This window comes from Phymastichus coffea, unplaced genomic scaffold, assembly GCF_024137745.1.
Source record: "Phymastichus coffea isolate CEN01 unplaced genomic scaffold, Cenicafe_Pcof_1.1 PCOF00030, whole genome shotgun sequence".
In the NCBI taxonomy this organism is placed as follows: domain Eukaryota; kingdom Metazoa; phylum Arthropoda; class Insecta; order Hymenoptera; family Eulophidae; genus Phymastichus; species Phymastichus coffea.
The window spans coordinates 563,078-581,170 of NW_026706841.1; the positions used below are offsets into that span (position 1 = coordinate 563,078).

General features: G+C 36.0%; 1 protein-coding gene across 4 annotated transcripts in view; it reads right to left on the reverse strand.

Annotated features, from left to right (window-relative positions):
- LOC131663039 (solute carrier family 35 member F3) overlaps window positions 1–18,093 on the reverse strand; it is a 1,047,178-nt gene that overhangs the window by 160,343 nt on the left and 868,742 nt on the right. For all 4 annotated transcript variants that reach the window (XR_009301820.1, XM_058933093.1, XM_058933091.1 and 1 more), the window contains one exon: window positions 4,843–4,972. Coding sequence is in view for 3 of the 4 variants with exons in the window: in XM_058933093.1 (XP_058789076.1) it covers window positions 4,843–4,972 (130 nt within the window). In the remaining variant the exon portion in view is untranslated. The remainder of the gene's footprint in view (window positions 1–4,842; window positions 4,973–18,093) is intronic.

Sequence of the window (18,093 nt, forward strand, 5' to 3'; positions counted from 1 at the left end):
CGTTGACATTCCTCTCGCTCCTATATATGTTATTTCTCCCTCTTCATCTCCTTCTTTTCTCCCATTCGTTATCACTAAGCCCATTTCTCCTAGCCATTTTATCATTTCTTCTCCCTCTGCGTTTAACACTTTATCCTTGGCCTTAATTTCTTCTAGGTTTTCTTCTGTCTCTCATTCCCTTCCTTCGTTTCCTGTTCTTGCGTTGAAGTCTCCTCCTATAATTATTGTTTTTCCTCTATTATCCTCTATCTCTTCACTTAGGTATTCATAGTTTTCCTTCTTCTCATGTTGCATATATATCGATGCTATCATGTATTCCCTCCCTCCGATCTTTATTTCTCCTACTATTACCTCACTTGTCCTTTCTTTCTTCCATTCTACCTTATTCATCCCTTTCCTCTCTCTTACCGCCATTATTCCTCCCCCTATTTCTCTCCCCCTTCTTTCTTCTCTTCTTGAGTCCCTCCACTCTATGCTGTACCCTTTCAGTTGTTTCTCCACACCAGTTCTTGCCCCTTGCCTCTTCACCCAGGTTTCCGTTAGCCCTATTATGTCGAATTCCCTAACATATTCCCAGTCGTCTTCCTCCATGCTCCTCACCCCTGCCACGTTCCAGAATAGTATTTTTACTGCCTTTCTCCCCTCTCTCCCTTCTCTTCTCTCTCTCTCTTTTATCCCTATTGTTTTCGAAACCCTTCCACCCTCTTTCCTATCATTTTTCCCTCTCTCTCGCTCCACCACTATTCTTCTTCCTCTGATTTCACCCCGTTATGCCACATCTTTACCTCTTTACCTTTACTTCTTATTTCTTTCGCTTTCCTTCTTACTTCCTCTCTTATCTTTCTCTGCTTCCACGTCCAGTCCTGATCTATGTATATCTTTTTCTGTGCCAGATTCTTTTTCTTCTTCATAATTCCTTCTTTTTGTTCCCATGACGCGCATCTAATTTGCCACATGTTTTTTCTTCTTTCTCTCCGATCATCTCTCTCCGCTGTTCCTCCTATTCTTCTCAGATTCACTATCTCTCCTTTCATTTCTAGTACCTCCCTTAACTAGACCTCTGCCTCTCCCTTCTTTTCCCATCTTAACTCACCCTCTAAGTCTGTTACTATTATATTGTTTATCCTACTTTCTCTATCCATTTTTTCTCTCATATGCTCTAATTCTTCCTTATTGCCTACTTCTGTTCCTCTTTGCTTCTTGTTTCCTCCTTCTATGCTTTCTTTTAGTTTCACGCACTCCTCTTCCAACTGATCCATCCTCTCTCCCCATTTTTCCTGCAGTTTCTTTTCTCTACATTCTGCTTTTTCCCTTTCTTCTTTCGTCTCTTTCTTTCTTTCTTCTCTCTCTCTCTCTTGATCTTTCCTAACTTTTCCTATTTCCTTTTCCCACCTTTCTTCTCTTCTTTTCCCCTCTGCCACCATTCTTTCCATTTTTCCCATTATTTCTTTAATCATTTCTGTCCATTCTTTCCTTTCCTCCTCCCATACCTCTCTTAATTCCCTTATGTCTGTCCGTATCTTTTCCATTATTTCTTCTGCACCACTACTTTTTCCCACTTCTCTTAACGTGTTGTCCAATCCTTCTCCCCCCTCCCCATCCATCTCGCTTCGCTTGGCCTCCCTATCACCAAAACTCGCGCTCACATCCAATACACGTCCACACTCCCCTCGAGTGAAATCTAACCTCCAACTTTCATATGAATCATTTTTTAGCTTTTCGGGCTTGTTTCCGAGATATTCAGTTGTGAAAGTTGAAATGGGACACCCTGTATATTTATATGTTCAATGATGTCCTAGTATGAAAAATCTTCATTGAAGCTGTATTGTATGGTTGCTTTCGAAAAAAATTCGATGCTACATATTTTGAGTATATAGAGGGAAAGCTAAAATGCTGAACATAAAATATTTACAGCTCAAAGAAGAAAAAATATTTTTCCAATTTGAAAAGATCGTTTTGACAGGTAAGAGTGTTCTTTTTCTAGGTGGCATTATCGGTTTTGAAGAAAAAAATTTAATCACGATTTAATTTAATCTCGAATATAGCTAAAAACAGAATTTGTAACGGTCCTATCTATGAGCTCTTCTATTATTTTCACTAAATTACTGCAACCCGCTAAACTCATGAATCTACTTACATCCATTAGTATATTAACCTACGCCACCTCATATATTATATAATTGTATTTGTGCTACAGTCAAATTTCATGACCATATAAGAAGCGTGACGTCACTCTACTTATAGATATAGATATAATAGTTTTTATTGTACAATTCAAATGCGTTTACTAAGAGTAATTTGAATGTAACAAAATATTTTTTAAATAGATTTAAGGGCACAGATTAAGATTATAATATTTTTAATTACTTCTAACTACTAAATCATATTAAATTTTAATGTGCAAATTTAATTTGTTTATTATGTTATAAATGTTAATTATTATAATAAAGCGGATAATTGGAACTCAAGATAACTATCTAAGAAACATGAGTAAGAATTCGTTTCATTGATACCAGCTTAGTTATTACTGTTGTCAATAAATAAACAATTAATAATTTATTTAAAAAAATTATTGTATATGAATTAAAAGTGTTAATTTTGTACATAGTAACAATATTGTTATAATTTATTAATCTTAATTAACCGATTTAAGTTTTGCATTATAGGATTTTGCAAAAATATGAAAATTGATTATAATTCAAATGTTATTAATTAATTTAAGTAGTTCATTTTTGGAATTACATCTACAAGCGATAAACTATTGCTATATGTAAAATTTTATCATTATTTTATTGTAAATATTGCACTATTATATTAACTAAGTTCATTAGTTAATAACTTTTGACTATACTTTTTGCGATAAGTGTAATTTATACTTAAATAATTCATATCTACTTCTGTAAATTTTACGTGCTTTAGAATTTCGTTAGCGCTGTCTATTTTATTGTAAACAAAAGAAAATGATTTTGCACGCTTGTATAAACAGCTTCAAGAGGGCTGTCCTGCGAAAATAGGCAGGAAAATCTATGTATAAATACGTTGATTTTTGCACAGGCTAGCATTCTCTCCTAGCCTTGCAAAGTGAACGCTTGAGATTGAATAAACTTGGCTTACAGCTAAGTTATTTCTCTCAAGTGATTAACTAAGCAATTCTTTCCTTTCCTATTGTGATTTACGCTCGACTCATAGAACACTTCGCGCTATGAGAACCTAGAGTAAAGTCTATCTTTCCTTAAACCCAATTCAAACAATTATAGATACACTGCCCGTCAATCACTTTTGCCATGCTTACCTCAAAATTAGGCAAACTTGAAAGTTTTGTATCTCGGTCGGAAATCATCGTATCACAAAAAACCGTAGGGCATTTTAAAGGTAATTGCAAAAGCTTCCATTAAGGATGTGCGGAGACTTGAAAATGAAAATATGTGTTTTTTACAGTAACAAAACTGATTAAAAAAATTTCAATTTTTTTAACCTCGACTTAAATCAATGCCAATTTAGAACCAGGCGGTGGAGGGCAAATCGACCTGAGAGGTTCGGAGGATAATGTCTTTCCCTTTAACATGAGCTCCCGCGGGGTTCTATCCGATGTTTTTTAACCGAGTTACGGCGTTTTTTGTAAAAAGCAACCTTTTTTTCCAATCCTCAATTACTTCGACTTGCGTACGTTTTGGAAAAAAATGCCAAAGAGAAAAAAGTTTCATTTTGTGTCCAAGAATACGAAAATAAAGTTAAAATAAAGAAATAGAGAAAAATTTTTTTTTCGGTGTTTTAGCGCATTAAAAAAATAAAGGAATTTAACTTTTTTTTTACGCATAGTTTTAAAATGTCTTTTAATTTTTGTGATTTACTACGCCCCTAGACATAACGTACGCAAGTCGAAGTAATTGAGGATTGGAAAAAAAGGTTGCTTTTTACAAAAAACGCCGTAACTCGGTTAAAACACATCGGATAGAACCCCGCGGGAGCTCATTTTAAAGGGAAAGACATTACCCTCCGAAACTCTCAGGTCAATTTGCCCTCCACCGCCTGGTTCTAAATTGGCATTGATTTAAGTCGAGGTAAAAAAAATTGAAATTTTTTTAATCAGTTTTTTTACTGTAAAAAACACATATTTTCATTTTCAAGTCTCTGCACATCCTAAATAGAATCTTTTGCAATTACCTTTAAAATGCTTTGCTGTTTTTTGTGATACGATGATTTCCGACCGAGATACAAAACTTTCAAGTTTGCCTAATTTTGAGGTAAGCATGGCAAAAGTGATTGACGGGCAGTGTATTTGATTTATAATTTTACTTCAAACTCAATATTCATATATATTTTCAAAATTAAAACGAATTCTCACTTATTAACGCAACAGACCACGAGAGTACGAACAAAATAATAAATAACAGATGATATTAATATCACAAATTTTTTCTATTTTTAGATTAGAATATCTTGGAAACTTGATGTACAGGGAAAAATCTGAGCACAGATTCAATTTCAGCGCATAAAAATTCTTCGGAGACGTAAGGTCTCATTTCTGGATTTTGAATTTTTTGGCCTATGTAAATTGAAATTCGGAGACATGGAAGACGAACTATTTGCAATATTAAATGTAATAATAACTTTAAACAGATTTTCTTATTAATTTTGTTCAAATTATAAGCAGCTCAAATCTAAATACACTACATCAAATTTAATAATATTCTAGATATTTAGAGGAAAATCGACTCGATATAGTTATTTAGAACAAAATTTAACATAAAATTTCGAAAAATATAGAAGCTTTTTTTTATTTTTAATTAAATTCGTTTCAAATTATTCATAGTAATAATTTGAATATACGATATATCTCACCTTAGAAGTCGAGTAAAGTAATCAGGCCAATTATTTGGAAACATAACAAGAAAGAATCCTGTAGCAATCAAGATCATCCCAGCTAATTTCATTCCTGCGAAGTTAGCTCCATATAATATAACATCTAAAGCTGTAACATAATAAAAAGATAGTTAGATTCATGTATTTACAGTAATTTGTATATAATAGATTATCATGCGATCATACATATCAATATCTAATCAATATTACTTATGAGATATGATTTCAATGCTTATTCATTTTATTTCCTTGAACAAAAAACTACGTTTAAAATAAAATATTATTGCTTATTTTTTATGTGATTTTTCTGAATACCACAGTGAGTCGTTACATATATAAAATTTGTAGATTTCTTACATCTGCTTATGCTGACGAATATACAGTACCGGTCAGTCCTTTAACCCACAAAAAAGGAAAATTTTAATGTCTTATATCTGTGACGGGACTGAGCAATAAGCCTGTCTTTCGTGTGCTTCTCTTCCTCTCTCTTTTGCTCTTGGCAAGACATCGTGATCAGCATTGGATACATTTTAAGAATGCGTCTAACTTTTGATCTCTTTAGTTCAGCTATCGATGATTGCTGGTAAGTGACCGAGTAGGCTTGAAAATATCAGGCAGTCAAGGAGAAAAGAAAGAGAGACAGAGTGAGAGAGAGAAAGAAAGAGAGCAAAAGAGAGAGAGAGAGAGAGAGAGGGAGAGAGAGAGGGAGAGAAAGAGAGCAGGAGAGAGAGAGAGAGAGATAGCATAGTGCAGGTTTTGACAGCGCAATTTTGGTTCGCAATGCACGGCTTAGATAAGGTATTTTACTTGCAGCCTAATAAAATGGTTGATTATGTAGGAATGTAGAAGAGTACGATCCGGTGAACTGATACAAAACAGCTACCAAGGTACTCTCCGTCTACTAGCAAAGAGTCTCCTTCCGGATTAATTCGACGATATGTCTACTTTGTGAGTGACACGCTAGACATATACGTAAAGAAGACGAGAAGAAAACAGCCAGGCAAAAATTCATCTTATTGTGCGGTCATTACCTTGCCAAATACCTGCCTCCAGCAGCATCGCAAAAAAAGCCACAAGATCTGCTGCAAGTAACTCCGCCTGTCGTCACCTGTCACCAGCCAGAGTAGTAATGAAGGTGAGGTGGAACATTCTCTTTCTTGCGACTTTTTTCTCTATTTCTTTATGGCAGACTCACGATCGCGCTAGATTAAAATAGATATTATTGTAGGTAACAAGGCGTCCATCCACCGACCACCTTGTGATTCTATTGTTCGAGCACCGGTTCATTAATTTAGGTCAAGGGCGACAAGTAATGGACTGTCAAAGCCCTGACCCGCTGGTTTATTTATGTATCAATAAAGTTAGAGATCAATGATTTAAAGTGTTTTTATATTATCATCTTGTTTCTTTGTCGTTTTCCTCAGCTTACCTGCATTTTTTATTGTAGTCACTGTGCCAAATTTTAAAAACTTTTTACGTTATAATCAACAGTACGCCATGATGTTTTGAGCGTTTTAGCTATATCTCTATTACTCTTAACAATTTTTTAAAGAGCCACAATCTCACTACGGCTCTCTATTGCTAAATTCGCAGTTTTTTCCTTGCTGGCAACTAAAAAGAATGTATGAATGAACTGGCACTTTATTAAGTGAGTTTACCTAGAGTATCACGGTGTCATCGTATGTTTATAAATAAAACTAAATTACGCTTGAAGTGAAGTGACTAATTCTTAGAGTCTATCTTATTTTGATGATTCCGAAAGAATTCAACGTTGTTCATTCATTGATGTGACTTTATATTACTTATACTTTGTGATTTAGAGATAATAAAAACCTTTTGTGATAGTCTTTATGCTGTATTTCTGAAAATTTCTAGATCGGTTTCAACTTCAGAGATAGGAAAACCCGTAGAAAATAAAAATAACGATTTTTTCTATCATGGAATACCACAAAGTCGTACAATAATCGACTCCAAAATGTAGGAAAAAAAATTTTCCGAAATAAATCTGAGAAAATGTAGGTTCATTCTACGCTAAAAACTAGACATCTTTTCCAAGTAAAATTTTCTCATAGGAGGAGATGATATCAAAATAATAATTCTTGAACAAAACTGTTTTTTTTTTTCCTTTCAAACATCTATAACTTTTAAGCTAATCATGAAAAAATATCGTGTTACCTTGCATTCAAAAGCTCTTTAAACAAGTTTTCCTTCTTTTAGAGTTATCGCCTCCTTTTAGATTTATCGTGGAAATTTTTCCCATAAAAATGTTCGGATTTAAAAGTGGGCAAAATATTTTGATTTTTTACTTACTTTTATGTATTGATAAATCATGGAAAAAAATTATTAATCGATTCGAAAGTAAACGTACCTCAAAGTTTTCGCCAGAACCTTCAAAATGAGCTCCCGGAGACTTTTATAGAATGAATACTTCCTTAGTAACAAAACTTTTAATTTTATGTAATTTTTTCTCTGGGTGGGCAAATAAATATGGACGGCAGTGTATTTCAGAGAACAAATTTATTCACTTTCTTCGTGGTGATCAAACTATTCGCTTGTAACACGTACGTTAGTAATTTTGAATTCCACGTGGAAAATAAGCCCGAACAACATTGCGTCATAAATTATTTTAAGGGGAGGGACTCGGAAGGCGTATTCGCTTCGTCGCGGAAAATCAACGAGGGGTTATGTCGTCCGGTAGTGTCAATAATCGCGGTTTACCTAATTACGAGAGAGACAGGTTGTACAAAGAAACACATCCTTTCAAATAGTTATTTATATTTTATTACAACTCTCCTTTTTTTTTACATGCGGCGTTCGACATGTGTGTCGGCCAAATCCGGGCTAGTCCGTTCCGTGCGAATTAACGCACAGGAATTTGAATTGCACATTGAAAATGAAACGAGTAGAAAATAGCGATGATTTTTGAAAAAAATGAAGAGACAGACCGGAGAATCGAACCGGAGTCCTCTGAGTTGGCAGGCTAGCGCTTTACCACTAGAGCCAATGCCACATGTATGTTAGAGGATGCATATTGTGTATATTAGCTACACGCGCATACATTTGGTATAGGGCCTGAGCGTGCGGAGGAGGAGGAGCGCATGTTGTCTATAGTTCTAACTTGAGGATGCGTGCTCTCTCTCTCCCTCTCTTTAGCTCTAACTGAGCGTGGACCACAGTTTTTCTAATAGAAGAAACAATATGCTCTAAGGAATGTAGGTTAAATGTCATTTTCTTCACCATAATATTTCTGATAATCTACTACACATTTTATAAAGTCAATTTGACATTGTGCAAGCTCAACTTCAGTTTGCATAGGCTTCAGTGCTGTATAAGAACTTTTCACCAGTAAAGCATAATGATTTAGAGCTTCATCGTCTAAAGTGTCTTTAAAACAGCATAAACTGTAGCATAATAGCCATGTTTTCAATTCGGATGCTTTTGGTTTACCCGTACCTGTAATAATACCACTTCTTGGAAGCCTATGTATCTCTTGAGTGGGAGTTATGTTCAAAAAACGCTGTTCAATAAAATTCACCTGTGCCTTGCTAATTTTATATTTGGATTTTCCACTTTTCACTTCATTCCAAATTTGTAAAGTTGGTCCATTGAGAAGCCCATGCAAATACTCAAATGCAAATGCCCAGACCAAATCTGTATCATAAGGTAAATTAGAGAATGAGCATGGTCCTCTAACTCCATTACAGATGACTCCTTCAGACATATACTTTTCAACATCTTTTTTATGACTGTCATTTGTTCTCTCTATATCGTCTTGGGTAACGGGATACCTAATTCCACGAACACTTGGTAAGTACAGTCCTAATTGGTAACACCAGCTACAACCATAATAACCATTGAACTGAACTCGATTCTGTATTATAGGTCGACAGACAGAGTCAACGGGAATACTATGATTACAAAATTTGAATACTAAGTCCATTCCATTATGCGTTAACTCAATATCTTCTGAGTATAACTGTTTCATTTGATTGACGTAAACTTCCGCAAGGAATAGGTTTAATAAATTACTTTTTTGCTCTTTTTCTGTTAGTAATAACCCACATAGTAACAAATTTTTGAAACGAAATTTAGGACTTAAATCGTTTATCCATACTTGCACAGTCCAGAATCCTCTTTTACCACTTTTTGTAAGTGGAGCTCCATATATGTTTACATTAACCGTAAGAATTATGTCTGATGGATTCGTAGACTGACCTACCAAATTTTTATGTATTGAACCAGCATTATCATCTCCGACGCAAGTATCTCTATTCTTTACGTTGTTTAAAATATCATTTAAAAAAAATTCATCCGATAATAATAGTTATATCTGATATTTTTGTTCGAGCGATAAAAAATAATTTGAAGAAGTGGCAATAATTTTTTGTTTAGCTTTACATTTATCACATGTAACTTGTTGAACCCTAGGTTTTTTAGATGATTGTACCTTGTGAATCAAAATATCACATTTGGTACAGTAGAAATGATGCGCCATGCGATCATTTGGAGGTGGAAAACATTGGTCCATCATGTGTTTAGATAAGCTAACATTACTGAATCTGTCACCAGCAAGAACTTTGACAAAATGTCCCAACTTTACTCTGCCTTGGTCTGGTAACTTCAAGTCTACGGCTAATGCAGTAAGCATTATTATAACATCACGAACTTGCAATTGAGATTCCGCGAACATTATGCGATCAAAAAGTACTTGATTTTTTTCTGGCCGAACTTCATCTTCATCGTCACTGGGATCCGTTTCAGATTCGTAATCACTGCCAAGATTTTCTGAATATTCGTCTGAAGAATTACTTTCGTCTTGAGGCATTATATTTTGACCAATATGCACGTCACGAGAATGTGGATCTTCACCATTTTTACTTCCTAAACTATAACTTTCCTTGTCAGAAATAGTATCTGAACCCATTTCGTTACTCTCACTATCATTATTCAACTATGAATTCTCCGATCCTTCATTGCAAACGTGTTCTACTGTTTTATCGCTTATTGGAGTATTTCTGATAGTAGAACTTGAAGGAATCGATTCTCTACCTGTAATAAAAATAATATATAGTTACATTCGACTTATTCATTGCAATATAAATTGAAAAATATCTATAAAATTTAATTTGCTATAGGTTTTTTTGATTATGTAAATTAAAAATATAGCTATACGAACATTATTTTTCCATTCCAATGTTAAAAATCAGAAATAAATTCTTTTCAAAAATAAATTATTATCCATCTTAATTACATTGACTATTTTTTAAGTATCGAAAATATCAATATAATTGTTAATACTAATTTATAACCGTTAAGAACATTCCGATACCATTCAAAGTAATACAAATTTATTGACTACCGCTGAATTCTATTGAAATATATTTTTTTGATTCATTTTCAAATTTCTAAAAGAAACAGTTAATAGTTATTAAACACTTCATCTGTTGCATAAAATATACATATTTGATGTCTAACTTTGAAATAATTTCTAGTCAACTACATTATTACACTGACAAAATTTCTATTTTAAATGAACATATGATACTGAATCCGATTCACATCGATTAATAGTGATTAGATATTATTCAAAATCATATAAATCTATTTGATATCATTAATTCCATTAAATTAATTTCTTCTCTCTTGACATCATATATATATATATATATATATATATATATATATTGTGACGGCAAACGTCAAATTAGCGCTGATAACCTAACTTAATTGCTGCCTGGGAGGGCAGCACCTACCGGGGGGACGAAATACGTAACGAAGGAATTCGGCGCGCGAGCAGACGGAACGCGCGCGATTGAAACCGACAGAGTGAAGCTTTGACCATCATTGTGTTCGCCCGCTTTTCTTTCCGCTATCGCTGATCTTCGTGCCGTCAACGCCAACACGATAAGAGAAGAACATAGAGATCAGTGCCAGCTAGCTGTGACCGCTGTTGCCAAGGCGCCACACGTCTGCAGAAGAGAGGGACCCGAGCCGACGAAGGAGAGTGTGTGAGGTTTCGCCATCGAGGGCGAAACCGTGTGCGCGCGAATTCGCGACCGGAGAAAATAAACAAAACAGTTCCGCGCAGTGCGACTACTTTTCGTCCGCTCCGTACGCCTGCAATAACAAGGTAAGCTGGCCAGCTTAATCTCGCGATCGCGGTTGCATGTTTAATAATTAATTTCCGACATTCGAAGCGTGCATGTAGCGGCTCCAATAACAAAGAGCAGCGAGCGTCCCGACAATACGTGTTGTCGATGAGCGAGCGTCGATGTAAACAAACGCGCGGGCCGACCTTATGTAGTATTAGAGTGATAAATAAAGGTTCTGTTCGTGTTACTAACAAGCGTTTTTCGACTCGCTTACTTCTTTTGCTTCCACTCACTTTTTCCTAGATTAGATGACTTAGTGGTTGACTGACGCCTGTCTCCGCATGCTCTCCGGACTACATTTTGAGCATAGATTATTACGTTCGCCCTTTCAACAAAGTCGCGCGAATAAAAATATAATTAAACGGTGATATCCCGTTACAATATATATATATATATATATTGTAACAGACTACAGCTTAGTCGCAAACCCTGGGTAATTGTGGTTATCAATACGGCCAAACGGTGCTCAGTTAGCTGTATGCTTCAAGCACACTTACTCACCTTGCTCCGGTGTACGCATGCGCCGTGTCTTCTCAGTGATCCAACTCGGGTATGCGAACTCTCTGCAAGGGGGTGCTGGTACGCGAGCTTACTAGCGCTCCGTCGGCCACTGCAGGCACCTAGGTCGACGAACAGCTCCTTCTATGCTTTCGCGATCCGTGTTGGATTACCGGCGCGTTCGAATCAAATGTAAACAATAACACCGACACCGGACAAAGGGTAGACGAAATAACAAGATCGTCTCTTATTGATATCGAACCACTTTATAAAACAAAACTAAACCTGTACAAGGGACGATTTGCCGAGAGTCTAAACGCACGCAATATCGACACAATAATTCGAATGGGGAGAGAGAGTGTAGATTTTGCGGACATCGCGGACTAATCGCACGCACGCTACCTATAACTCACCGCGCACGCTCCGCGGGATCGCACGCAAAACGTAATAAAAAGTGCAGCGCACCTACCGCTGAATCGATGAGGATACGGTGGCCAATCGTATCCGATTACACTACGAATGACGAACTGCCTCTGCAGCTGCCCTTCGCTGATGCTGTTGCGTTGCTGTGGATGCTGCCGAGGTTGAGCTCGCTACTGCCGAGGCCGCACACGTTCTGCAGTGTGCGCACTCGCCTCACCACTCTCCAATTATCCACTCAAACACCCTGTCTATCACTCGGAAGGAAAAACACACGTCGTTGCTTCAAATGCAATACGCTGCGATGTCGCCGGACTTAAGGACACAGTCATACTGGCTCGCTACCTCTCCCCTCTCGGTCATTACCCCTAACGCGCCCTCTCTCTCCCTCTAACCCAAGCCGATCACGGCTATTACACTTAGCCCCGCTCGACAGTCTACGCGAGTCCTAACGATTTTCGGCAATCGTTACAATATATATATACCTCACGGTAGTGAAAATTTTTTATTCAAATTAAAATATAGAGAGACATATTTACTTATATAAGTAAATTATGTCATTTGATTCATGATGGATATTCAAATGATTAAATACTAATGGAAAACAATTAAAATTCGTAGCAATTTTTTAGGTTTATGCGATTTCTAATTTTTGATCTAATAATTTAATTTTTTATAAATAATAAAAATAATATTATTTTTACATGATCATAATGGTGCAAATAATATTTGTCGTTTCAATCTTCCGCTACATTTCTTCTTTTACAATTTTTGTTTTTTCTAATATTATGAGTTTCAAATATGGTGACCGCAGTGATTTTAAAAATATAAAGAAATACAATTCCAATGGTGTATCAAAGCTATAGTTTCATATTTGGATATGTTATTCTATAACAGCAAGCGTTTACGTGTATCTCGGAAAATTCGGGATGTTGAAAAATTTACTCGCATTTATCAACTTCTGTGAAACAAATTTTACTTTCAAAAACTATTACATCACAGGAATTATTATGGGGTATATAACTGCAGTCATCACATAAGCATCTGTATTTTATATAAAACTATTAAATGAATAGTTAGATCATCATTGAGGGTAAGATAAAGTAATAAACTTCTAATAGATTGATGATCTAAAAAAATATTAATAATTCGGAAAAGGTTTGAAAACATTTCAATAACTTTGAATAGATTTCAACATCAATCAACGAATCAGCAGCAATTTATTGAGCATTTTATGAGTATTTTCGTAAGAAAAAGATAATTCGATGCGTTATTTATACAAATAGATATAGATCCAAATTCTAAAGAATGGATAATTATTCCACTGTCATATCTTGAACAGATAATAGAAATTAAACTATATAATCTACATCTACCTTACAAAAAAAAACACATTTCATAAATTCCATCCACAATTATGGTTGCATGACTCGATCTCCACTTTTTATGTATATTGATTAATTTATTATATACCAATTATTAAACTATCTATCCTATATATCTGATGTATATTATTAATTCATGGTCGCAATTCAATAACTATTTTCTAGCTATACCTTTCAATACAAAAAAAAATAGTCAATATATATGCATACAATGTAGTTCTGTTTATATATTTACTCAATTTAATGTAACGTTATAAACATCATGAAATTATAGACATATTATATATGCATGATGCCTTAAATAAAAAGTCTCTACTATAATATATATACTTAAAATGTATATTATATATGGCTTTATATATTATATATATATATAATCTTACATATTTATGGACTTATTATCAATAAACAAAAATGCTTTTAGTAATCATGCATACGTCGATTACAATACGATTATAAATTGTATTATAGTTATAGTATTTTGAGTATATATATGTTAATAGAGCCTAGTGTAGTTGTGTTTATTGTAGTTGTCTCTTTTATATTTGCATACAATTTATAATATGACAGGCATTTTATACCATGGTTATACATATAATATAAAACTTACTCATACAACTTTGTAAATATTGATTAGATTTTTCTTCCCATCTTTTAAGTGTTTAACGACTAACATGATTTTCTTGGAAATTAGGATTAAAAAATTTTTTATATCTCTTTGGTAAATTAGGTTTAATTTCATCGTTACTTGATGATGTTCTGGAATCAGTAGTAGACTCATCAAAGGAGTCATCAATAATTGTAACTTTATCGGAGTTGTCACTTATTATATCCGCCATCCTTATTATTATATTGTGCTCATATAATCACAAAATGCATGCATGTGGGTCCTAGCTATAGACCTACAAAATGTATATATAAATTATAATTAAGCTGCATTTTTGTAATCAAATTTATTCCTAATATAATGTGATGATATATATATTAATTCGATTTCTAGGCGTGTAGAATAATTAATATTTTTATTTTAAACAATATTTATTTTGCAACGAATGCCGAAAATCGTTTGGACTCGCGTGAGCTACTAAGCGTAGCTGAGCGTAACAGCCGCGATCGGTTTGAGTTAGAGAGAGAGAGAGAGAGGGCGCGTTAGGGGCAATGACCGGGAGGGGAGAGTTAGCTAGCCAGTATGACTGTGTCCTTCAGTCAGGTGACCTCGCAGCTCTTTGCGTCGGAAAAATAAAGTGTTCTTTCCCACTCGAGTGACACCGTGAGTTAGAACAGATAATTAGCGAGTGACGAGGCGAGTGTGCACACTGCAGAACGTGTGCACCATAGTGTCAAGGATAATTGTGAGTGGAGTGCCGAGTGCGCGCACTGCTCAACGTGCGCAGCCTCGGCAGCTACGAGAGAAACCTCAGTAGCTTCAACAGCAACGCGACAGCCCCAGCGGAGAATCAGGCGCAGAGGCAGTTCGTCGTCCAGCAGATAGTCGGATACGGTTGGCCACCGTATCCCCTTCGATTTATCGGTAGGTGCACGGCAATTTTCCATTGTGTTAGCGTGCAATCCCGCGCAGCATGCGCGGCGGGTTTATTGACAGCATGCGTGCGAATAGTCCGCGATGATCGCGAGATTCACTCTCTCTCTCCCCGTTCGAATTGTTGTATCGAAACAGCGTGCGTTAGTCTCTCGGCAAATCCCTCCCTTATACAAGTTCAGAGGTAATTGAATAAAGTGGTAGAGATCCCCGAGAACGATCTTATTATTTAGTTTTCCCTTTGTCCGGTACCGGTGTTATTGTTGACATCCGATTCGAATGCGCCGGTAATCTAGCACGGATCATGCTAGCGTAGTAGAAGCCGTTCGTCGACCGAGGTGCTGGCGGTGTCCGACGGAGCGCTGGTGAGCTAGCGCAGCAGCGCCACTGTGCGGAGGGATCGCGCACCCAAGTCAGTTCGCTGAGCGGACACAGCGCATGCGCACAGAGGATCAAGGTGAGTAAGTGTGCTGGAAGCACACAGTTAATAGCGCAATGTCTGGCCGTATTGAGGAGTACAATTACCCGGGATTTGCGGCTAGGCGGCGGCCTGTTACAATTTTTTAAACTTACCATTGTATAATTAATTTAGAGATATATGTGCATATATAACTTTCGTTCTTTTCTTCAATTAATTACATTATGGACATAATATACATTTTATTATGAACTATAATCATAATTATGATTATTATTACAATATCAGCCTGCAATGTTTATTTCATGATGTATATATGCGCATCATGTAACATACGAGGTGTGATTAAAAAGCAAGGTGAATTTTTATTTTTCTCAAAAAATATTTATTTATTCATCAATTTTTATTTTATCTCCTTCAAAGTAATCCCCCTCGGATATAATGCACTTGTGCCAACGCTTTTTCCAATCCTCAAAGCATTTCAAAAAATCATTTTTTGTGATCTTGTTTAGTTCATCCTTCGATGCCGTCTTTATCTCCTCAATCGTGGCAAAACGCCGTTCTTTCATGGGCCTCTTCAGTTTTGGGAACAAGAAGAAGTCACAGGGGGCCAGATCTGGGGAATACGGTGCCTGTGGCATCGATACTGTGTTGGTTTTAGCCAAAAATTCGCGCACAAGCAACGATGTGTGAGCAGGGGCGTTATCATGGTGCAAAAGCCAATTTTTATTTTTCCACAAATTCGGACGTTTCTGGCGGATTGCTTCGCGCAAATTGCGCATAACTTGCAGGTAATATTCCTTATTTACTGTTCTACTCTGTGGCAAGAACTCATGATGCACCACGCCCCTGCAGTCAAAGAAAACTGTAAGCAAAACCTTTACATTTGATCGAACTTGGCGTACATTTTTTGGTCTTGGTGATCCAGAATGCCTCCACTGGGACGATTGAGTCTTAGTCTCGACGTCATAACCGTATACCCATGTTTCGTCACCTGTTATAACCCTGTTGAGTAAATCTGGATCATCGTTGACGTCATTCAGTAGCTCTTGGGCGATGCTCATGCGACGTTTCTTTTGGTCGAAATTGAGCAATTTCGGAACAAACTTCGCTGACACACGTCTCATGTCTAAAACACTCGGCAAAATTGATTGGCACGAACCAAATGAGATGCCAATATCATCAGCAATTTCTCTAATGGTAATTCGACGATTTCCCAACACTATTTTCTTCACTTCTTCAACATTCTCATCAGTTGTTGATGTGTTGGGGCGTCCAGAACGAGGTTCGTCGTCGGTGTCTTCTCGGCCTTCTTGGAAGAGCTTATACCACTTGTAAACATTTTTTTGGCTTAAAGTAGACTCACCGTATGCCACTTTCAGCATTTCAAGTGTTTTGGAACATTTGATTCCATTTTTCACACAAAATTTAATGCAAACTCTTTGATCCATGTTTTTAGACAGCAGCAAATCGTGGAGCACGCAAAACACTTCTAACCTTGATGCCTCTCACAAACAAACCAAACATACTACAAAGCTGAAATTTGGAACGTATGTTCTAGACGAGTGTACCGACATAACCAAATAAAAAAGTCGAAGATCGAACGGACGTAGCCCGCTAAATTTCAAAACTCACCTTACTTTTTGATCACACCTCGTATATACGTGGAGTGTGGAACTGCAGTGATCATTTTTGGACAACCTCATGTCCGCATTTCAAAACTTTAACTATAAGTATACATGGACATCGGACTACAGAAATTTAAAATAATAATTTATTTACATTGAAAAAATTAAACAATATTCTATAAACAATTTTTTGAATATATTATAATTTTCGGATATATTATTTTCATAATCTATTAATTATTTCCAAAGTAGATAATATATATGCGGTTCTATTCCGTTTTCGTACCTATCGTATGCTCACAAAATGGCGTATAACAAAGCCGGCCGGCACTGTATAGCGACGTGATCCCAACCGTGAAAAGAAAGAAAGAGCGAGGAATTCAGTCAAAGTTTTGGTCAAAAGTTTAATAGCCGCGGCGCGTTGTGTTTTATGATTTTCTATCACAATGTAAAAATGCATATTACTACGAAAACAGCGACTAACCCAATTGAATGGGCGAGAGTGAAGTACATTGATGGTGTTTTGATTGGAAGAACTGATACTGTGTTGGTGAAAAGGCTCAACAAAGTATTTACTTCGACATCTTTCAATAAGACAAAAAAGTGTATAATTGACAATAAGGATTCCGTTCAACTATTACATCTCGCAAGTAAGTATACCACGATATTGTAAGTTTGGATATCATATATATATATACACTGCCCGTCAATCACTTTTGCCATGCTTACCTCAAAATTAGGCAAACTTGAAAGTTTTGTATCTCGGTCGGAAATCATCATATCACAAAAAACAGCAAAGCATTTTAAAGGTAATTGCAAAAGCTTCCATTTAAGACGTGCAGAGACTTAAAAATGAAAATATGTGTTTTTTACAGTAAAAAAACTGATTAAAAAAATTTCAATTTTTTTAACCTCGACTTAAATCAATGCCAATTTAGAACCAGGCGGTGGAGGGTAAATCGACCGGAGGGGTTCGGAAGGTAATGTCTTTCCCTTTAAAATTAGCCCCCCCGCGGGGTTCTGTCCGATGTCTTTTAACGGAGTTACGGCGTTTTTTGTAAAAAAATAACCTTTTTTTTCAATCCTCAATTACTTCGACTTGCGTACGTTTTGGAAAAAAATGCCAAGGAGAAAAAAGTTTCATTTTGTGCCCAAGAATACGGAAATAAAGTCAAAATAAAGAAATAGA